This window comes from Bemisia tabaci, chromosome 6, assembly GCF_918797505.1.
Source record: "Bemisia tabaci chromosome 6, PGI_BMITA_v3".
NCBI classification, from domain to species: Eukaryota; Metazoa; Arthropoda; class Insecta; order Hemiptera; family Aleyrodidae; genus Bemisia; species Bemisia tabaci.
Window position 1 is genome coordinate 48300945 of NC_092798.1, and position 23704 is coordinate 48324648.

Consider the following 23704-nt stretch of genomic DNA (forward strand, 5'->3'; position numbering starts at 1 on the left):
GAAGTTAAAACATTACATATAATACTATCACCAGCAACGTGTCGCGAAACTGGCTGCCAGTTTAACGACTCGCTGCCAGTGATAGTACTCTAAGTGATGTTTGAACTTCCGTTCCGTTTTGTTTTAGTTCATTCTTCGTTTTTTAAAATCACCTGATGATGGCTGATACAGCCAAAACCGTCATCGTATTTGAAGTTTTAGGTTGACAACCGAAATTTCACATTTGGCTATAAAGATAAAGTGAGTGCTATTCACTCCAACCTTAAACTTGGTCTGGGCCCTCGCGTACCAAGTTTGCGTATTTGGACTCACATATTGATCGCTAAATTGCGAGACCGCAAATTCCATTTGCGACGTTACAGACTTCCAGCCATGCTTTATTTTTTCCATGGAAAATTAGTCAGTGTAGTTTCTTGAAAACTCCCATAATTTTTCTTCTGTGCAATTAAAATATGCTGTATGAATTTCAAGCTATGAAACTGTTTTGTTCCTCTTTAACAAAATAAACTAAGAGCGAAGATTTTGAAACACCGCAATGGAGATCCGTAATGTCACACTTTGGCCATCAATTTGATCATCTCCCTTGTCTGCCATAAAGACGAATGATGCCAGTTTGAAAAATAAGGCCCAGCAACATCAATTACCTTGGAGAGGTAGTGTTTGATTTCATGATAGTGGGCTGCGAGCAAAATTGGAGAGTATGTTTTAAGACAGTTTGATGCATTTGTCTTGTCCTGCACTCCTGCAAGCATGCATTTATCAATGATGTAGATACTTAAGTGGTTCTCCGCCATTACGTGACCGATGATTCTAAAATCATCCACCCAATTCGATGAGGTGGTATCCTGATTGCTATCCTGTATTGAGGGCTGAAACACTGTGCTTGGCACTCGAAAAGTGAACCCATGCTTATACTCAACGATCAAGAATAATAAAAACACAATTTGCACGCAGAACACTAAACAAATTAAGCAGTAGAAATAAGTTTTGAGAACATACAACTTGTTCATTAAAATTTCGTTAGAAAAATGCACTCATTTCTTTAATTTTTTACTTTGTCGCTGGAAATCTCTACATAAACAAACCAGCAAGTGAAAAACACAACCAAAACAAACAATCAGCTGTGAAACTTTGGAGAGGGGGAGAAGGGAACGAAATCAAAGATTACTACCATGGAGGTAATGCCGTGTTGCCCACTAGGGCTGTCTACTGAGACATAGAAAAATTTTATTTTAAATGTTTTATGAAATTTTGCAACTCTAGGTCTGCGGACTCAGTAATCTTTGGACTACAAGGTTTTCGTACTAGTCTGGCCAAAACTATTTTGATTTATTAGATTAGTGCTAGTGGAAATTTTCACAATTTACAAAAAAATTTATTTTGATAATGAAAATTGATCAGCTGTTTCTTGATTATGAGAAATTCTTCTCGAGTGTTACGTACAAATTTTGATTGTCGAATTCGCGTCTGCGTTTTGTCTCAGCCCAGTGTTTTTACCGTCTTAAATGGTGATTATTATTATTTTGCAGGAGAAAATAAATTGGCTGACACTTCTTTCACTTTAACGTGTGTTTCCCGTGGTCAAATTGTGCAATTTGCGTAGCCCGTAGTGCCGATAACCCTTTTGCGTTTCTGTGGATCATCTTTGTTCATAATCTTAAAAATAGACTCAGTCTCGTGGGGAACAACGGTGACCTTACTTAATTAAACCTTGAGTGAATTTCATTTGTGATCTAAAATTGTGACAATGTTTCCGAAGAAGTGATCATTTGTTATTGTTTCTGTGAAGTTGCCTCATGCAAGTCATTTTACATTTTAATCCCTGAAAATTTGGGAAAATTCGTTCACATTGGATTCGTTTAAGCACAATTTTCATAAGGCAAGGAGAAATGTCTTGTGAGCTGCTGAAGAACTATTGTTCGAACCTAATACATGAAAGCAGAGTGTTTTACTTCGCCAGAGATGGCATGGCTATGAGTTTGTACACCATTCTAGCCGATCTGGATCTGGAACAAGTCCGCAAACTTTTGAACAAGGTTACTTTTTTTCTATTTTCTGTCATATTTTCATCATCTTGCATACTGCTTTTAGTCTTGGAATGCATATCAGCAATAGTTGCTGATCCATCGCTTCGATGAATTTACATGCGTGGGTGAAGTAAGTTCTTCACTCCCAAATTCCTGCACACTCCCACTGGAACTGCTCCCTTCATATTTTGAAGCGCAATCATTTGCACACACCTGCAATTGTACATCAGGTCTCTTTCTTACTAGGGAGAGTAAATAACTTCATAATAGGTGACAAAAGAGGGACTCCGAAGTGCATTATGTACTGCATCATTGCCGTACCAAGGCCATTGTTTTAATGTAGCCTGTTATAATGCAAAATCACCCATAATAGTCTCTTGAGCTTCATTGTGATCCTTAGCTTAGAACGTTCTTAGTATTTCAATAGAACTAGGATTTTCAAATCCTACAATTTGTAATTTACCTATGAAAAAAAAAAATTAAAAACCAGTAGTACAATTGATTGATCAGGAAATGCCATGTACGTAGTATTTTCTAATATAAATGTACTTATGTCATAATCCAGTTCATTTCTCCAAAGTCGTTTATCCCCTCTCACACATTTTATACGTAAAATTCTTTTATTACTGTTCATTCACAACTTTCGTTTGTTTTCAAAATCAATTGAGTCAGTCTTATGAAATTTAGCAAATTTTTTTTTAATTTCTGATCATCTCATTTACAGCAAGTTGTTGATGCCGAAGGCCAAAGATGTACTCCTTTGATAATTGCAGCACATCATGGACATGATAAAGTGGTCAAAGTTCTGCTGAAATTTCCAGTTGATTTAGAGCAAGAAGGTCTAGTTAAACTCAACAGTTTCACCGTCAAAGGAGCCAGCGCATTATGGTGTGCTGCAGGTATAATTCTCTCTTAATGAAGATCCACACTAAACATCTTTTTTTATGCCATCAGACGTTTGAGACTCCTAATTGATCGGGCCGATATACTTTTCAACCTGTCCAGATTTGGGATTTCATTAAATGATTTCGAGTCTTCAACGCATTAAGGGCTTCACAGGCTTTCAATCAATCAAAAGTTTGGGCTTTTTCACAATATGGCTCCGGATTTCTCTGTACATTACTCCATAGTGAACGTCCAGTGTGTATCCAAGTTTGTCCCGTTCCAGAGTTTTCGTGGATTTTGGGAGGTAAATTTTATTAGGGGGAAAAACTCACACTCACTGTTCCATATCTAAATTGGATGTTTTTCTGCTAAAAAGAACTATGTCACACTCAATCCCTATGTACGTAGTTCCTTTTAGCATAAATACGTCCAATGTAAACACCATGTACTTGAAGTGAGTGTTTAGAAACTTCAAGGCGCAAAGAAGCTTTCTTCACTGGCACTTCATTTTGTAGGTCTTTTGATTTCAACTTCTGAGGATTATGAGCAGTCACCATTTTATCAAAATGCTCCCCTGTCATTATAGAAGAAAAAAACAGTTATTCCAGTTCTCCATCATTGAGAAATAATTTGAAGTGGACTTCTTAGTCTAATGGAGAGCAAGAAATCAGAAGAAATAAAAAATCAAGTCGTAAATATTAATAAATGAAATGAAAAAAACAACACCAAGGAAATTATTCTACTCCTCATATTATTATATTTGTTATATTCGTTCTTACATGCATTCTAGCAAGCGAAGAATTTCTCTTGTTAAATTATTTTGTTACTCATAAATGTCGTGTATTAAATTTTCAGAGAATTTTTTCAAACCATGAAGAAAATTCACCAAAAATTTGGAAAGAAAGCTTGGCATCATTTTGTAGCCAATGAATAAAATTTTAAGCCTAACTTTGGATTGTTGCAATGCCATCAAATCTGTTTGGCTTACATAACCTCATTCCAGAATCCTTTGGAAAGTTTGCTGTGTTCTTACCCTTTTTTTCAAGACTTTAGTAAAACTCCAGAAATCTTTTTGATGGTGATTTTATCTCCCCTTATTTTCTTACCCGCAGGCTCTGGACACCTGAATGTAGTGAAAACTTTAGTCAAAGCTGGGGCAGATGTGAATCATGCAACGCATACAATGTCAACGCCCCTACGAGCTGCATGCTTCGAGGGTCGTCTTGACATAGTGCAGTATCTTTATGATCATGGAGCTGACATCCACAAAGCGAATATCTTCAATAATTCCTGTTTAATGTTAGCAGCATACAAAGGTTAGAGAATTCATCTTTTTTATGTTGCAGAGATTGTGGAGGAGAGAGCGTTTAATAAGTTACCTTTAAACTGTAGCATGATGTATCTAACTAGGGAGTACAGCCCCTGACCGCTACATGGCCCAACCTTCAGAGGGCGTTTTGCGCACTTTGAGACCTGCTTTGCGTGCCTTTATGAGTTAATCCAAATAATACGGGCTCATCTAAAAACCATCTCCTTTCAATAGCCGCAAAAATCATGAAAATCAGCCTGGTAAATCTTTAGATCGAACTGTGACAAAAAATGAATTTTTGCATTGTTTAAATGGAAGCATTCATAACTTTATCACGTAATGTACAAAAACCTGGTAGCGACTACTTCCTGTCAATAGCTGCAAAAATCATGGAAATCGGCCATGTAGAACTATAGAATAAACTGTGACAAAAAACGAAAATTAGAGACCAGAGAGCTTATATTAATGATAAGAGGAATCCACCCCAATTCATGAGCACGAAGGTCTACAGCTCATCTTGACCCTAAAAAATGTGGATTTTTTTTTTAAGACTTTTGAAGTCCACCAGTCTTGTATAGTTTTTCTCAGTTTTAATTAAACTTCATCATCTCGTTATTTTGTCAAGAACAAGACAGTAGAAAAGTGTTGGGTCCACAACATTAGACCTAGAAATTAAAGCCAAAAATTAGTGCCAGGGTCATCAAACTAATGTTTGAAGATTAATGGCTTTAATTTCTCCCCAGAACAGTGAGGACTCTGCACTATTACACCTGCACACTTACTGCCCTGTTACTCATAGTATTCGGGCCATATTTGCAGTAGTTTTTTTTTCCTCTTTTGTAATTGAATTTCCTTGTCATGGAAGTATCTTTTCTCTGCGAGAAAAAGTAATATTTGTCAAGGGTATTGGTGCATCCCAGAGCAAACTGTTTCATTTTTTTTAATTTATTTATTTTTATCTTTTTCCAGTTCTTTTTTATCCCTTTCTTATTAAATATTGTATTTCATTTCATTTCTTGACATAGGATAATTCATATTTTCAAAAGGTGACTAACATTTTCAGCTTCTGAAATAAGCTAATCTCTTTAAGTGGCAATAATTGGTGAAGAAGATAAAGTGAGCTCTGCATCTTTCTTTGCAGCTACTAAAAAAAGATAACTACCAGACAAGTGGCCTGTCAGCAAAGCTCCTACAATCTCATTCTTCGCGAATTATTGTAGGTGGAAAGTAGTCGTTCTCATAAGTGCCTTCAAAGAGCGACCTCAGTGCCTACTAAAGATAAAAATTAAGCGTCCAATGTATAAATCCTTAAATTACTGACACTCCCCTCTTCGTCTCTCAAGCCTCTTACTTTGGACGGCGGTGATTTTCCCGCACAATTTTTTCTTTGTAGGTATAGGTCTCCACATCATTCTTCCGTCAGCTGATAGCATACTATCTTACTCTCTTATCTGGATGCTTTGCCTCTCGACAAAGAGTTAATTTTTTTCCAAGGATTATCTCCTCTCTTAAAATTGGTCATCATTAAATGTGCAGAATTTTTGTAATCTCCTCTAACGAATTCTTACTCTCACATAATATCTTTTTCTTCCATTCAGCTATTCTCCTCTTTCCTTTATTGATCGAAGAACGTACTAAAGATACCAAAGCTCAAAGTTGACATTAATGCCTTGTGTGGTCATCTATCCAGCACAGGAGTGCTAGTTCAGCTGATCTATGAGAGGGCAAAGTATATTTGAGGGTAAAACTGGCAAAAAAATCTGTCAAACACCAACCAAATGTGCCCAGAGGAAACCAAATTTTCAATGTGGGGGGGGGGGGGGGGAATTGAATGAAACAAAAGAAGATTTTTTTTATTCTCACTTCATCAATAAAAATGACCTCTGTACTCCCCTCTCTATAAACCCTCCTCACACGTCACTCAGCAAAGTCTCGTTTTTTTATCTCCCTTTAAATGTACGCTTCCTTTGTGCATAATTTTTTATAGCTGTATAGCTTGTTTTTTATAGCAAAATTGAAATTGCCACCACACTCAATTTTTGTCTATCAAGAGTTTTACAGCTGTTGGAAAAAAATTGCCGCCACTCTCAATTTTTGTCTATCAGGAGTTACACATGGCTTTTCATATTAGTTCCTCTGTTGATAATCAGAGAATAGGAAGAGAATCTATCAATAGAAGGTGCTTCAGTTCTCGTCATATTTTTCAATGGATAAAGCTATCTTTCCTGCTTTCACAGAATATTCTGCAAGCAAATGAAAAATTATGGGAAATTTTTGACAAAGTATATTTAACTAAGAGAAAAGAAGTAACATAATTATTTATAAAATAAACTATGACAAGATGTCTTTAATGTCATAAGCTGATATAAGCGCCTTCTTAGTTCAACCATCAGTATGGTCTGTTTTACAGTACCTACCATTCTTTTGACACTCAAAAGGAAAATAATCGTAGGTTTTTATTTCTAACTTTTCTCCCTGACAACTATAAATGCATTTTTTTGCCCCTCAATTTTGAAAATTTCCCAAAAAACTGAAGTAATTTTTAAAATAATTTTAAAGTCAGTTTACCTCAATGACACTTCACGGTGTGTTTTAATCTTACCATACGATACTTTTAAGGTAAGCTCTTCTCCCACTCGCTGGAAAATAGACAACCAAGTACTCACCCTCCTTTGTATTTTGTAGGTCACTTAGATGTTGTCAGCTACTTATTGGAGAAAGGTGCAGACCCAATGCAACATGCAAAGTGTGAAGGCACTGTCTTGCACTACGCAGCAGAAAATGGAAATGTGGAAGTTATCAAAGAACTTCTCAATCATGGAGCTGTAATGACCAAGAATAATTATGGTAATTTTGCCTCCGTTTTTCAAAACATTTCTCAAGTTTTTCTCGTACCTTTGGTCCATTTGGCTTAAATGATCTTGCCTTTAAGCTTCAGGTACATTCATCTCAGAATTTAGTCAATATTCAACTTTCTCCTCATGATATTAGTCCAAAATGTAGCTTAAGCTTTTATTCTCCAAAAGTTTATGCACTGCATAATTAATTGAAAGTTACCTTCTTAATTGCACAATAAAGATTGTGATATCGGCTCCGTAAAATTTTAGTTGATTGCTCATTTTAGGCTCAACATTGCATATGCAGCATGAATTTGACCGTTTGTGGAACAAGTTAGGAGTTTATTTCTTGGTAAAAGAAAATGTAAGTCATTGAATGTTTCCAAAATGTTACAACTTTGCGAGTAATTTGTAACAAACAAAATACAACCACATTTGTATTATTTTTAAGAAAATATGAGTTAATATATGCAGTAATGACAATGATAATGGAGTTTCCTAATTGGTTTGGTTACTTTTCAGGATTGACTCCGGTTTTAGTAGCTGCTGAAAGAACGAGAGCAGCAGCTGTAGAATACTTCGTCACCCGTCCGGAACTTTCATTAGAAGAAAAAATTGACGCATTAGAACTCCTTGGAGCATCATTTGCATGTGACAAAGATAACTACGATCTAACAAAAGCCTCGCATTATTTAGAGCGATCAATGGATATGAGGTAAGTATCCCTACAAAAGTGGCCAAACTTTTTGTCAATCAATTTTCTAAATAACTTCTCGACAACAAAGGACTTTTTGGCTTCAGATCGTGCAACAGACACCTTGTAAGGAGCTAGCCACTGATAGCATCCCCAAATAAAACTTCTGCTCATTTTTTAGATGGCTTCAGAAATCAAGTGACAGTTTGAGCTAGAGTTAGAAAATATGCGCCTCAAATTTTTTAAGAAACTTTGTGATTATAATTTGAGGACGAAGAATCCTCAGTTTGATATCTCCCGGTCAGCTGCTGGCATGTGAAATCGTTTCAGAATTACGAAGCTGTCAGACGCTGGCACCTGGCACCATCATCAATTCAATAAGTGGGCCATTCAATTAGTAAAAAAAAATTTTTCAACTGAAATTTAAGGATTCCCCCTCAGTCACTGTGATTTGAAATTTGCAAGTTTGATTTTTAATGATTGTCAATTTTTTAAGCCTGTTCAGAAGTATGAAAAATGTAATTATTCATGTAGTTTCAAGCGTCTTTCATAAAATTTCAGACTGTAATGTTCCAATTTTTCAACTTCACAAGGTCACCTTTCTGTCTTACAATGACATCTTCTTTTTAGATCCCCTGCCTTTATCAGATCTCTCTGCCAAATGGTAATGTTTTGCTGTGCCTATTTGTTGCATTAGGACAAATTAAGTCCCTGTTGTGACATTTTGGCTTTGTTTCAGGTACAGTGATCCCGATAACATAATTAGGAAGCCTAAATTTACGCCAATTCCTGCTTATCAAAATTGGATTGAAAGTCAAACCCCTGAAGATGTTAGAGCTCTCAGATTAAATGGAAACTCCTTGTATAATGAAGCTTTAACTGTCAGGTAAGAGAATCATGGACAACATACGGAATTTTTCTTTTAACAACTAAATGAGTCTATTGTGTTGGATGGTGAATCGCGGCAATGGAAGCACCCGGGCATAGTGCACTGTGCCTCTCCTGTCAATTCAGTTTCTAGAACAGCATGAGTTTCTCCTCCGTAGTATGCCGCTTTATCCCAATGTATCCTATGAGGGTTCTCCCTCAGTAAAGAGACCTCTTCAGAAATAATTTGTTAGAAAATAAAATATGAAAACTGACTCTCAAATTGCATTCCTGACTTCTCCTTTTTCTAACAAATTCACGAATTCTAAAAATCATCTTCCAGGCACATCAAATTTACGTCTGTATTGGGACTTATGAGCAGCTAACTGTATTTGTCTGTGATGATCCTCCTTGCTAATGCATATGTAAAACTTGCACAATGCACTCTGGCACTCTGCGAGACCCAGACGCCATGTGTCTCTGCGTTCCCAAAGGTCATTGGGCAATGGGCCTGTTGCAAACTTTTGTTTGCAACAGTCCAGGATAGGAGAGTAAAGTCTGAAATGCGCTCATAACTTCACAATTTGCGGTTTTTTGAGCTTCCCACTTCAAAAACGAAACTACAGCACAGGTAAACATTTTATTACAGGAGTCGTTCCATCGTCTGCAATATTCATCATGGCCGACGGCAATCCGACAAAACACTTGTGATGGGACGAGATTACACCTGACCAGGATAAGATCAGACAACAATTGGCGTGTTTACGTTCATATTTTCCTCGCCCGCTTTGACTGACCTTTTACTCTCTTCAAATTACGCGCGGAACTACGGAAGTGTCGGCCATAATGAATATTGCCAACGATGGAAAGACTCTTCCAACAAAATGTTCACCTGTTCTGTAGTATCGTTTTTGAAGCGGGAAGCTCAAAAAAACGCAAATTTCTTATGCAGATTGTCAAGTTATGAGGGCATTTCAGACTTTGCCGATGCGCTCATTGAGATTTTTGAGGCAATATCTATAGGAAACAACCCTTATTTTTGCTCTAGCAAAAGTTTGCAACAGACCCAGTAACATCATGAAATCCCTTTTTAATGCATGTCTGCCACCATACTTTCTGTAATAATAATTTTTATTTTTTTTTTTTCAGAGAAAGAATTCTTGGTTCGAATAATCCTGAAGTACCTGCAGCTGTAGTTTATAGGGGAGCAATTTTCGCAGATCATGCAAATTTTCACAGATGCATAGATTTATGGCTTCATGCTCTTCATTTATCTCAGTCAAATAGAGTGTGTGTTAGTAAAGACTTGCTGAGGTTTGCTCAGGTATGATATTTCAACCTATTTTATAACCAAAGTAAAACATTAAAAATGTCACAGGGATAAAATAGACCGAAGTAAACTGAAAATTTCAAGATCCATTGACCAGCACCAGTGACATCAATACCAGAGAAAGAAAAAAGGAAAATGCACTCGAAAATTAACCAACAAGAAATGAGAATAATTTGAAAACGCACTTATTACTGATTTTGAAATTATACCTTCGGCTTATGCAATGTACTTATTATTGATTTTGAAATTACACCTTTGACTTATGCCCATCAACTTTGTTTCAGATTTTTTCACAAATGATATATCTTGACGAGTATCTAAAGTTCAGTCACGTAGAGGAAGTTTTAGCTGCCGCTGTTCTAGAATTTGAAAGAAACAAAGAACGTATTGAAATTAATAAGCAATTAGGTGAAGATACCACTTCCCTTCAGGTAAGCTCTCGAAATTTCTAACTACTTAAATCAGTGCCGTTACTGTATCCTCATACATACAGGGTGGTCGAAAAGTTCCGCTCCACTGACAACAGGCATCATTCCTGTAACTTTTGAAAAAATTGAGATTGTGTTTTGAAAAAGTGAGTGCTCCAAGGTCAAAGGAAATGACTTTGAATCCCCAAAATTTTAATGGGACCACTTACAAAGGAGTAAGAAACCTAGGAGTCATAAAGATGGTGCAGGACTCTTGGATCACCCTATGTACATCTACTTTTTGGAAGCCCTTTTCCTCATTAAGTTTGCAAAATTCATACAGTTGATTCTCGTTCTATGGATTTGCAAAACAATGTTTTTTTAATGTAACATAAAATGTTTCAGGTTCATGTCGAACATTCACGAGCAATCATTTTAAAACTCTAGCGCAATAAGGTTTTCTTTTATTTTGGCGGCATTTCTAATCACAATGTTTGGGAAGTTTCACGCTATGTAGAGAAAAAACTATCGTATTGAGTATTGACCATCTCTGTTTTTCAGATTAAGATGCGTAAGGAAGAAAAGGGGGGGAAATAAGAGATTGATCATGATAATTTATCATCATAAGAGTGCCTTTTGATCTCTCAAAATAGTTTCGGAAAGCATTTTCAAACTATTAAATTTTGGAATTTTGGTTTTTATCAATGTTAGTGCAGATACAATGTTAAGTTTTTTTTTGTTCCTCTCAAAAACAGTGTGAAGACAGTTTGCATTCGCTGTATTCAAGTTGTATAATTTTTTAAAAATATGGCCTGATTTTTAATAATGTAACAGTCCTAATTTGTTTGAAGAAATAGGAAGTCTACAGTTTTTCTCTGCAGTTCTGGTTTTGTTTTTTTACCTCTTTCTCTTAAACTTATTTTTGTGTCCCGCAAAAACCAAATCTCCAAAAATTCAGTTTAGATTAGAGAATCCGGAAAATACGAGTAAAATATTGATTCATACAGACTGATTTGACCAAGATAAACTTAACTAACTGCAATTTATTTAGATTAATTTTGTATCTGATGCTATTTTTTATGGGGAAACCAAGCAACTCAATGTCATGAAACTGCATACAATTTTCTATATCACAAAAAATCTTTAAAATAATTTTGAAGGCGTATTTTTCTCGGTATTCTTGTAAAAAATTAAAAAATTAAACATGTGAGGAATTATATAGCTGGGCTGTTTTTAGTTGAAACCCTCTCCATCAATGTGCTCAACTTTATTTTGAATCCATACTTTTAATTAAAAAAATAATTGAGGATCTTAAATATCTTGTTCTTGGATGATTTCTTCCTTCTGATTTTATTTTCCTCATTTTTGCTGTTTACTCTTTAGTATCAAACAAGAGAAAAAGGAAAAAAATAAATAAAAATGAAATATTTTGAATTGCAGGAAAGGGTGGAAAGCAATGTGATAACAGCCTTGTACATTCTTGTGATTTTAACTAAAGTAATGAAATTATGTGATGAAACGGAAGGATATAGAGTACGGCAACTCATATTCAGACTGAACAAATTACGAGTTACCAGCAGGCAAGGCCAGACTCTCTTACACTTATGTCTTGACTCGGAAACTCCTGTAGATAATTTTCATACCAATGATGTTTGCAAGTAAGTTTCACTTTTTTCCAGGATTGAAGAAACGTTTTTTTGTTTTCCTCTCATGAAATTTTTAGTTCTTTCTCAAAGTCATCTTTCGTTTGTAGGGGATTTAATTCAATAAACAAATACATTTTTCAATATGTTTTGAAAAAATACAGCAATAATTCAATTCAATTCTTAAAATCCTTTCAAGATGATTGGCTTCCAACTCATTTTCTTCTAATTTCCAAAATTAAAGCATAAAAACCTCCCTTTGTTGAAGCACAAATAATCTTTGCCTAAAAAATAACTATTATTTTTGTGAATCTAAAGCTTATATCCCAATTTTTGTCTTTTGACTGATCCCGATAAGTTCTAAGAGCTTTGTTTAATCACCAAAAATGTTTTCCACGATTCCGCCGAAGGAAAGCTCAAGTTCAGTTTTTGATACTCCAAGTCTATGCATGGTAAACTTCCATTGAAATTATTTTTTTCATTTTTATTTATTTGTTACTTTCATTTCAGGTTTCCCTGTTTAGCCACGGCCAAGCTATTAATTCAATGTGGTGCTGATGTAAATGCAATGGACAGCAGTAGGAATACACCTCTACATGTCATCGTCTGTGTTCAAAAACCTATTAAGTGAGTAAATTGTTTAAACTGTGGTGACATTATCGGTGAAAAAAGACTTGTACTATAGTTTTAATTTCTTATTATTTTACTGATTGTGAGATGTAAGCAATTCTATTTTGGTTTATGTCTGATCGAGGTCGCATTCTTGACATTTTAGGTGTGAATTTCAGGTCAGAAAACTTTTGTGTAGAGTATTCTTCCTTGCCTATGCTCTCGAAGACGCTTAGAAATTAGGAATACATGATCATACACTTTATTCTTGAGATTTGTCCTTAATTTTCTAGAGAATGAATTGTCTGTAGCAAAAAACTTAGAAATGACTTTTGTTATTGTTTCACTAATTCCATTAGTAATTCACCTCAAAACTTAAATCACATATCGATGGCTACAGCGCAAAACTGCGCATCTCCATTGCAGTGTTTCAAAATCTCTGCACCTATTTTATGTTAATAAAGAGGAAAAAGCCAAATTTATGGTGTGAAATGTTAACAAAAGATTGTGCTAACAGAGGAAAGAATCAAGGAAGTTTTCTAGAAATTAGATTGACTAGTTTCCTGAAGAATAAAATGAAGTATGACAGGAAGTCTGCACATTGCAATCGCAGATACATCTTTTTGCACTTTTATCATGGACATGAGAATTATAGACTCAAAACAGCTAATGAAAAGTAAGCAGCTGAAACTGATAGACCTACTTCAAATTACGTAACGACCCTAGTAATCAGAATATTGCCGCAGGTTTTTCTATTAACTCAAAAATCATGAAGGAAGGAAAATAAGTCTGGAGTATACTCTTCAAATTTTTAATCCAAGGGGTCAGATACTATTCCTTTACACAGAAAGTTGTTTCTCAATTTTATTGGAAAAGATTCAATAGTTTAACTGCTTTTTTTTTTATTATTCATTAGGAACCACTGAACAGTGAACACTGCTCTACAGTTCCGAAGACTCTTTACCCGTAGTGTTCTCTTAAACTTTTATTGCTCAAAAGATAATAATTAATGACCATTAGAGTTGGGCCAAAATGGACTTTTCGTGTCATCAGGTACAGATATCAATTTTCTAATCCGGCTGGAGCCAGATACCGGATAGTTCACCAAGGTATCCAGCCAGAACCGGATAATACCGTATCCAGAAAGTGCTTTTTCATGAGAGAAAAATCTCCCGATTTTGCCTAAGGCTTACCGTGTATTGACTATTGAGACTGTCATTCACGATGTGTGTGTTCGTACCGGCAGCCTGTTAGATCATGTTAATTTGCGGAAAATGCACTTTACTTAATTCCAGTAATAACATGTTTCGAAAAGTTGAACATTTACTATAACTAGTCAAATTTCGCCAAAATATGCCGAAATATCACCATAAATTTCTCAAAAGTTTCAAGGTCGAAAAAGCATTCTCTGGCGGGTCCAAAAACCGGATAGCGCGATTATCTGCCCTGACAATCCAGCAATCTGGATTATCGGCGGATACCAGGCCCAACTCCAATAACCATATTTATTTTAGTTTTGATAAACTTTTTCTTTTTTCTTTTCAGTGACTATTTAACTGTCCATTCAATAATCAAAGAATTAACAGAAGCAGGAGCTCACATCGACACAGTCAACAAAGACGGAAAAACACCCTTTGAAGCTGCAACAAGAGGTATTTTTCATTTTTAAAAATAAAAAAAAAAAAAAACTGAAAGAAATGTTCCAGAACAATTGGTTTTGATAGGTCACTTTAGCTCAATAGGCATTGGTTTGCAAATGATTGTTTTGTTTTGGTTTGGCACATCAAATATAGCCAAATCTCTTTGAAATTAGTCCTTGCTGAACAGTACCTCCTGTTTTTATCAGACTGTCAAGAATGCATTTGGTCACCTGAAATTTTTATGAAAGTCAAGTCATGTAGTTCAGGTAACAAACACTATAAATGAATTAATTTTTTTTTCAATAGCTATGCGAAATTATTTAAAACGCCCTTTAATCATCAAGTAAGATGGAAATAGCTTCTGTTGATAGTAATGTAAATAAATAATTAAAATTGGTGCCTATAAGCACATACAGGGAAGTAATCTTTTTTTTTTTTTTTTACTGCCTATAATCCCTGTGGGGCCCACAGCCTACTAGAAAGTAATTTTAGTATCAATAACAACTTCAACAGCTCAGAGTACGAAGTTTAAGGTCTCTGTCACCTAGATTCAGTATGTTTTTTGCAGCCAAATCGTCAGTGTACTTTCCATTCACCTCTTTACCATGTAATCCGAGGGTGTAGCAATGTCAGTTATTGTTTCTAGTTTTTTTTATTATTATTAATTTTTTGTCTGAAGAGGGTGCATCACCTGCAAAATCAAACCAGCCAATGATAGGTTTGGATACTACTAAGCCAAATAATTCAGGTCCTGGTGTACGTGTCAACAAGGGGGCTGCGTCCTCTGGCCGCTCTGCAGCGTAACTCCTGAAAGCACTTCATGTTGCAGTGCCACAGTGGATTTCATTTCTTTAACTTGAGAGAAATGAACCCCCTGTCCATTTCAAGGCCCAATTCCTGAAAGCTCTTTGCGCCGCATTACCACAGTGGATTTCATTTCTTTAACTTCAAAGAAATGAAAACAATATCAAAAAACATGGGAAACAACTATTGTGTAATAATCATTGAATGATAATAATCTTAATCAAAATTCAAACCACATAAGTGAAACAACAGAAATAAGATGGACCCAGAAACAAAGAGAATATTTGTATGGGTATTCCCCGGCCGCCCCTGCCTGCTCCCATCATCCCTCTACATGCCCATCTCCATTCATCCACATCAAGGGCGACCCTTTTGGAGCCCAAGAGATATTTATGGGTGTTTCAGGCTGCTGCTGCTTGTCGCTAAAAATATCGAATATGCTCATTTGTCTTTGAAAGGAGTCCGTGTCATTCTTACGCGGTCTGACAACCTTTCTGCCCCAGTTTTCCAAATTTGGAAAAAACGCAATTACTCCCTTTGAACAGAAACTTCAAAAATCGGGCTTCTAGGTGCACATCTGTGTATTAAGCTCCATCAATGGGTAGAAAGTCTAAACTGAGTGTTCAATGGTGTGCTTTGTTCACCATGGCTTAAGGACGGTGGATTTTTTAGATTTCTTGCGATAAATTGTCCTATTGTCAACATTTAATGAAATGAAAGCCTCCGTATAATCAATTCAGCTCGCTCCTTAATCATGACCAATTCCAATTTCGTGGAATCAGCATTAGTCCTGAAACGGCCAAAAATAGATTTGCATTTTTTTTTCAATAACTAAAGAATTCAAAGAAAAGCGACAGAGGTGCATGACAGCACATAAAGTGTCGTATCTCTGTAAATGATGCAGATCTCCACAATTTTAAAGGCTCCGAATTTTATAATATAGTAAGTTATGAGATCCTTCAACTTTGCAAAGTTTGAATTTCCTCTTGTTCTGCATAGTTTTCAATTAAATCTGCCCTCTATTTTTACATCATCATTTTTACTCTGCATCCCTCGTCGATTCGTACTCTTATTTGTTTGGATTTTTTTTTCTAGGTGTGGCTGAAATAATTTTAAGCATGCAGCGGCAGTTAAGTCTGAAATGCATGGCAGCAAAAGTAGTCAAACAGAACAATATTCCATACCAAGGTCTCGTTCCCAAGGCTCTTGAAAGTTTCATCGAACTACATGGAACAGGTAATCATCAAGATTGTTCTGACATTTATCTGTGAGAAAAGTCTCCCACAAAAAATCTTAGTTTTTACCCTTAAAGGTTCCATTTAAACGATAACCTCTAATGTCACTACAATGATGAAGTTCTTTTTTTCCCGCTAATCTGTTCAGATGAGCAGTTTCAAAATTATTTCACTTTCATAGTTTCATCTTCCAATTGGCCCCTAATCAAAATCTCAGTCAGATAGTCTACGGAATGATTTGCGGCACCGTATGACATGACCTCATGAAGTTGACCATGAAAAATTGGCCTTTCTTGTCAGGGCTTTTTCTGAACATCAACGATAATTTTTCGTGACCATCTTAGTAGAAATATAGAGTGAAACCTTGAAACTCTACAGAAAGGCTCTCTCAAGTTAAAAATAAACTCTCCAACTTCAATCGATCAGTATATCCTATGTCGATGCAACTTTGAATTGATGTTCTTTTTGTGACGATCAAAGCTCATTCATCAGAAATCTTCCATGGATTCTTTTTTCCAAATATTTTTGTATTGATTTTAAAGCCTTCAATTTCATGTTTTATATTCGTTTGCCAGTTGTTTGAGTTTATATCCAGGAAAATTCATACTCAATATCCTCTTTGTTTTAACAGGCATGCATCCTTTTCTCTGTTTCATTTATGTTTGTCAGAGGAATTCTCTACCTATCCTTGTCTCACAACAACTCTGATCCTGGCTTACATTTCCTCTTTTCCTTAGAGTTTCTTTGTGGCAATTATTCCCTTCAAAATTCCTCTAAAATTCATAGAGGAAAATAGTATTTTGTTTTAAGTAGTTTACCTACAACCGTTGCTACAAATATGGAGGATTACATCGATTGGGTTTTGGCTTGTGACTCTTCCTTGTCTTAGTTTCCATCAGTATTTGATTTGACTTTTGAAACTTAGTATTTCAATTCGGAATGTAATTTTTAAGAGACATCGATTAGAGGTAGTTGAAGTTAAAATTGTGGCGGTATTTCGTGCTAGCTCCTCCCTCTAGTTGATTTGAAAGTAAAGGATATCTCGTGATCCAAGCAGTGAACATGATTGTATGGGAGTTTGCTGAATAGTCGAGAATGAAGGCTTATCAGGAACCACTACCTTTTTTTTATTGCAAAGCACTGGCTCTTATAAACAGAGCCGTACGCAGATTGTCTGATTGTATCAATCGGCCACTGTGTTTTATTCCCTTTGCCTTCACAGGAAGAAAAATTGAGAAATTACTAGTTTTTTCTCCCAAGACTTTTAGAAAATTCATCTTTCCGACTCCATCAATTTTTGCCTTACAATTAGTCAAACATGTAACAGCACTTATTTATTTTAACTTCTCTGTGATGATCCATGTTACTAACAAGTTAGCTTCATGTTGCATCTGTGTGCCCCCATAACTGATTCCTCCAAAAGTTGTGTGAAAACAGTGAACCTAACAGCCTGTGCATCAGTCGTAATCTCTGATTTGAAATTGACGGAAATAAGTTCTGATATTGAAATGCTTTAGTCAGCAGGAGGAAAAAAAAAAAGTACATGAGACTCGTAGCAAGACACAGGAAGCTCTACAGATCCAACCTCCACGAGTGCCTTCAATTGTGAACGCTGCGAAAGCTGAGTTGCTTGCTGCTGTTTGGGCCCAACCCATCGCAAAAACTACCAAAGTGTCTTTATAAATTTACATAAAAATGTGTATTTGTCCTTGAAATTGCAAATCTTTGAAAATTTCAACCTCAAAGGAGGCTCTGCAGACTAAGTAATGTTTCAATTACAAACAATTTAACAACCTCAGGATGCTAAATATCATCCTAGCATCATTAAGACATTATTTCTTGGAACCTAAGCTTCCGTCAAATTGCTGATCGAACCCGATGTTAAATTTTTCGAAAAGATTTCTTTTTATTAAGACACCATCAGTTAGTAGACAGTTTTAACACCTAAAGTCCTGCAGCTCAGTTACTTACAGACATTTTTCAGTGGAAGATATCAATAAAATGTGAAAATCCATATTATTTGTAAGAGATGAGATGAATCCTGAATTAGCCTGTCAACATAATGGAAGACCCATTAATGATCAGAGGGGGCACTCAAAAATGCTGTGCGAAGCTTTGTTCACATGGACAATCATCCAAAGCACTGTCATTATACTATTACAGCAAGCTCAGCACCGCAAATTAGTTTTATCACAGTGAAGACCACATACTTCAGCTATCCTTGACAGTTATTGAGTTCGTTAGGAGGTCATCAAAGGAACTTTGCAGAAGTTCACCTGTGTGAACCAAGACTTTTTTTTTAACTCGTTTATAATTTGATTCGGCAGCGGGTAGAGAAGAAAGGAAAAACATGGCTCTAACCGGGACACTATTTAAGGCATTAGAGAATCATTATCCTAAATTCATTCGTTATTAATGAACTGTCGGATCAAAATGAACTCAAAACCTCCTTCGGGAGAAGCTTTGACCAATAAGGGTGTAGTTAGGCTTGTAATCTAATTCTGATGAAGGCCTAATTAAACTTTTCTAGTAATAGGTCTTGATTTATGCCTATTAAAGGTACCTTATTTTCCTTAATTTAAATTTTACTCATGGTATTTGATTCAATATTTATAATACTAATATGAAGATCTAGCCGTCATTGATTTTCTTTTATCCTTGTAATTCAAGGTTAAAAACTTAATGCTATGTTTCTCTGTCTTCTTTTTATTATTCAAGTATTAATGTAGAAGAGGTATTTTTACCCAAATTTTTCTCTGAATATTTCTTAAATCTTTAGTAGAAATAATCTCTTTCATTCAAATAATTCACTTTTGTCGTTCCCTATTCTCCCATAGTTTGATGCACATGTTTTCAAAATTTAGTAATTTCTTCCAGACCTTCAGTCTAGATTTTTAATTATGAACAATTATGTAATCATAATTATATATTTCATCAATCATAAATACATTCTACAATCATAAATATTTTGTCCAATTTTCAGTAATATTATATCTTGAACACATGGCTACCAGAATTACTAAAAAATTATTTGACCAATACTGCCGTGCTGAGGAAAAACGCTGTAAAAACATTCAAATGCTGCCGAATTCTCACTTTGAAAATATTTATTTTAAAGGAAAATTATGAATATTTCTCCTTGAAATTTTCAATCACTTTAGATCAAACTATGAACGAAATTTTCCCTGGAACACAAGTACTCACAAATTTTTCCGAAAATCCAGGATTTGTTGAAGGAAAGGCAATGTCTGGAGGCTTGCACAGTGTTCTTTCTCAGCATGACAGAATAGCTATCTATCATTTGTTTGTATCCATACATAATAGGACCAAATTAGATTCATTGACATCACTGAGAAATTAACGTCAGTAGAATATTCTAAGCTTTGCCTTGAAACCCTTATCTATCCTCCTCTCACCCATGTTTCTGATTGAATTTTTATATTTTATTATTTTATGTTTTCCTTCGCTTCCTTGTCCAACTATTGAAGTCTGATTTTGTTAGGTATTCGTAAAGTTGATAACGTTGCCTTAAATCTTAGTATAGATTTCTTATAGTGTCTCCTTTAGTATTTGTCAGTAAATTAATATGTTTCCGATTATTTTCAGCTAATTCGTAGTATCCCTGACCATCTGGGAAATCACCGCAAGTCTTTCTCAAGGAATCGGTCATCAGAATCGGAGCCCTGTATTTTAATTTGTACAACATTTTTAATGTGTATTCTTTTTTTTCCCTTTTACATAAAAATCAAAGCATCAAATGTATGAAAGTCAGAAGCCTTAATCAGTACATGAGAAGATAATTTACGTGTCCGTTTTAATTGTTTTTAAGTTTTCTAGTCAACTAATTCAAGATGTAATTTTATGGCATTAAGGGTAGCAATGTAAGCAGAAAGAGAGCCGAATATTCTGTAAACCAATGAAGCTTGGGGAGAAGGAAAAAAAAGCAAACCAATACAAAACAAATCACTCACTTCTCTATGGCTCGACTTAAAAAACCAGTCAACAAATTACGCACTTCCCTCCCTCAATTTTTAAATAGTTTTACTTTGCAAATGCTGCAACATGAAATTGCAGGTTATCAGCGGAATTCCCCTTATTATTATCATAGATGTTGTTAAACTAATATTTCATGGATGATAAGAAATCGCAGTTTACTGAAATCTTGCTCAATCTTGTGTCTTAACCCTCTTTAGTCTGAATCCAACTATCCTCGACCATTCTTTCAGCCTTGATTTTTTAACCGAAAAAAATTCTCTGTGCAAACAGTCTAATGAAATTTTCTTGCAGCTCAATGAGGAGGGTCTTAGAGCACCATTATTTTAAAACATAAGTTATCTAAATCACTGAAATCGATCCTAGAAACAATTGTGAACTGTAAAATCCCACCTACTTTCAAAGTAGAGAAAACCAACTTGAAATCGTTGTTAACCATCGAAGACTGATGATTATGGGTCTCAGTCATAGCAGGCTCTAAAAGCTACTGCTTCCACTCAGACAAAAAGTGGCTGTAAAAACTTGATCAAAATGTTAATGCTAAAATTATCGTTGTAGCAATGTTTTCACAACAGTATTTTTGACAGTTGTCAGGTGAGTTGCTCCAAAGTTTTACTGTTAAAAATTTGCTAGGATATTAAAAAAAAATGCAGCAGATTTTCTGCATCCTAACATATTCCTGTCTATTTGTGCAACATTTTACAAACTTTGCGCTCAAAGTTTATGCAATTAGCCTGTTTTTATCCATATCATTATTATCTTTCTTGTGCTCTTTAATTACTTTTCAAAAACCACCACAGAAATTTATCAATCATTCATTTTAAAATATCTATGTAATATTACCACAAGGGCGTCGATAGTCCTTCAAAAATTCTGTCATGCTCTTTCCTCTTGTGAAATTAGTTTTGATCGTCTCTTGTCATTTTTCTAGATTTTTGGATAAAGGGAGGACATTTAAAGCTCATAGGTGCCTGATGAATTTAATTTAAATCGTTTTAGAAAATTTTGCCTCTGTCATTGTTTAGTCTATCTCTTTTATAGTTAAAGAACAAAAGGAATAGGAAAATGATCGAATGTTTCCCAATAGACCGTAAAAAATCAGAAAATTTCAAGAGCCATTTGTAAAATTTGTAGAAAATATGTAAAGATGTTAAATTAAATTTTGTTGTGGAGATAATTTTCTTAAGTAAGAAATCTAGCAAAATTTTATTTGTTTTGACAGTTTTTTTGACTGCATGAACTTACAGCGCTCATTTGTATATTTTGAACTGCAGACTTTTGTTAGGTCTTAGTCTCCTACACACAGAAACATATATCGTCTGCGCTGTTTCAGTATTTCTACAAACATTTTATTTTTTCATGGGAGAACTGTCTCACGAATTTGTTTGAAGACGTTTGAGTATTTTCTCACAAGTGTGAAGAAAAATACCTGGAAGTTTCGGGCCATTTCATTTGAAGATTCCTCTATAAAAAAATAAAATGTCAGTAAGTAAGAAATACTAAAACAGCGTAATTGAGGTAAGTTCCCTCGTGCAGGAGATGAGAAATTATAGTTATGGCTTTTTTAATCCAATGTGCAAAAATTTGTTGATGTCCTGCCTGGACGTTTGTGCGGCTATCAATTTAGAATTTTTGGAGGGCTGGAAACCTACCTAGTAGCAATCATTTTTATCAAGCATAGTATGCAGGTATGGATTTAAAAAAGTAGCTAAAGCTCTAAAATGGCGTTTGAAAACCTAAGAATTAATTCTAAGAATATTTGACAATCACTATCACTTTTGTAGTAACCGTCCAGTTTGATCATTGTAAATATTGGCACTAAGTCATTTTTTGTTCAGGAAGCCAAAAGCTGCTATCATTTTTATGAAATATCCTCTTTGCCAGTCAAAAAAAAAAAATGTTGTATTTCTTCATTTCCGTGCTCATAATTCCGCTCTGCTACGGAAAATTAGGTTTTTATGTATTTTATATATGTGATTCTAATCCTAATTTTCAGGAATGGAGCATTGATGTATTGAAGAAGTGTTTGATCGGTGATGTGTACTTCATGCTACAAAGCAGATGAAGAGATAAAAGAATGCAATTCCATTTTTGTATTCTTGAATTCATATCATCAGCATTTCTCTTTTCAGTATGCAGTAAATTGATGGCTATAGTAAAAAGATGCAAATCTCAGATTCCGATGTTTTAAATCTCAGCTTATGTGTCATTTTATTCCAAAAGGAAAATTAATAAACGGATTTTATTTTAATTTTTTGTGAATGTTCTTCATTTATTAAAAAATGAATCACAGAAAATCGTAAGGAAACGTTTTGGTCTGTTTTCCTTGAAGAAAATGAAACATAATCAAAATTTTTTTAACATTGCAATTGAGCTACGCTTTCTTTGCTTCAGCCATCGATATTTCAACATTGTTCATCTAGGATCTTGCGTCATCCAGCATGAACAGATAAAAAATTAAAATTTTTATAGTTAAATTTCTTTCATCAAAACGTTACTAAGCAAAAAAAAGTATTTCTCCCCATAATTGTTATACTATTATACTTGTTGTTCATTTCAATGTTCTGCCCAGTAGATTCCTTTTCACACATTTTTTCCTTCTGCTCAAACCATTGAGTTAAAATCATCATTTTAGTAAAAAAAACTAATATTGTTGTATTCATAGTTTTGAGAGTATGTACTTCCAACATTTCATCGTAATTTGTGTGGCATATTTGTGGTCATCGGTAATATTTTAATTGAAAATCAAGTCTACAGGTTCTTTTAATTTCTTTCTTAAGTAGCCAAATTTTTTTTATAAAATTTACTCTGTAGAAACAAGAAATTTAATTCCTAAAGTTCCACTAGCTAGAATATTTGCTTGCATGGCTCATAATAGTAGACATTCATGTGGAAGGAAGCTTTCATTGGGCTAACCTAGTCTAGCCAAAAAGGAAATGCTTGAAACAACTTTCATGTTATTTAGAGAAATTTTTTTTAACACTAATGAAGTGAAGTGCGTCTTGCGTGATATTTATTCCTGCCCTTTGTGTCTTGTCTTTTTTATTCTTCTTCGTTTTACCTCTTTCTCTGCTCTTGTATGATCAGATTTATTAAATTACCTTCTTGTTTCTAAAAAAATAAACTATTTTTTATTTTACTTAATTAGTGTTATTGTTTTCTCATTATTAGTCATGCACTCACCCACCATTGGAAATTATTGAATGTAGGGGAATGATAGCTTAAGTTGGCCTTTTTCATGAAAAAGGAATGGTAAATATTCTGCTAATGAAGGTAGCCATTATCTTTAATGTTTGAGAAGACTTACGAGGAGACTATGAAACCTTCAAAATGTTGATCACTTTATATCTGAAGTTTTTATGTATTTAGAACATTATAAAAACTCTTTTCCAGAAGTTTCACTTATTAGCTTCACTTACATTGC

The 23704-nt window shown here is 34.8% G+C and overlaps 2 protein-coding genes across 3 annotated transcripts in view; one reads left to right on the forward strand and one right to left on the reverse strand.

Moving 5' to 3' along the window:
- The window catches only part of LOC109031360 (ribitol-5-phosphate transferase FKTN), a 35064-nt gene extending 33939 nt beyond the window's left edge, over nucleotides 1-1125 (reverse strand). Inside the window, exon 1 of the mRNA XM_019042823.2 lies at nucleotides 645-1125. Coding sequence (XP_018898368.2) covers nucleotides 645-1010 — 366 coding nt within the window. The 5' untranslated portion in view covers nucleotides 1011-1125. The remainder of the gene's footprint in view (nucleotides 1-644) is intronic.
- Nucleotides 1126-1353: 228 nt separating this feature from the next.
- Fem-1 (protein fem-1 homolog B) lies at nucleotides 1354-23424 on the forward strand. 2 transcript variants are annotated; one of them, XM_019042819.2, is made up of 13 exons: nucleotides 1354-2036; nucleotides 2752-2926; nucleotides 4025-4228; nucleotides 6907-7068; nucleotides 7581-7773; nucleotides 8492-8638; nucleotides 9769-9943; nucleotides 10234-10380; nucleotides 11797-12014; nucleotides 12510-12626; nucleotides 14154-14260; nucleotides 16148-16288; nucleotides 17805-19882. In XM_019042819.2, the coding sequence occupies exons 1-13, from the start codon at nucleotides 1890-1892 to the stop codon at nucleotides 17894-17896; spliced, it is 2025 nt and encodes a 674-aa protein (XP_018898364.1). In that variant the 5' UTR covers nucleotides 1354-1889; the 3' UTR covers nucleotides 17897-19882. The 2 variants fall into 2 exon arrangements, with proteins under 2 accessions (XP_018898364.1, XP_018898366.1); XM_019042821.2 differs by lacking the exon at nucleotides 17805-19882 and adding an exon at nucleotides 19894-23424 and having other exon boundaries at nucleotides 1358-2036.
- Nucleotides 23425-23704: the final 280 nt, after the last annotated feature.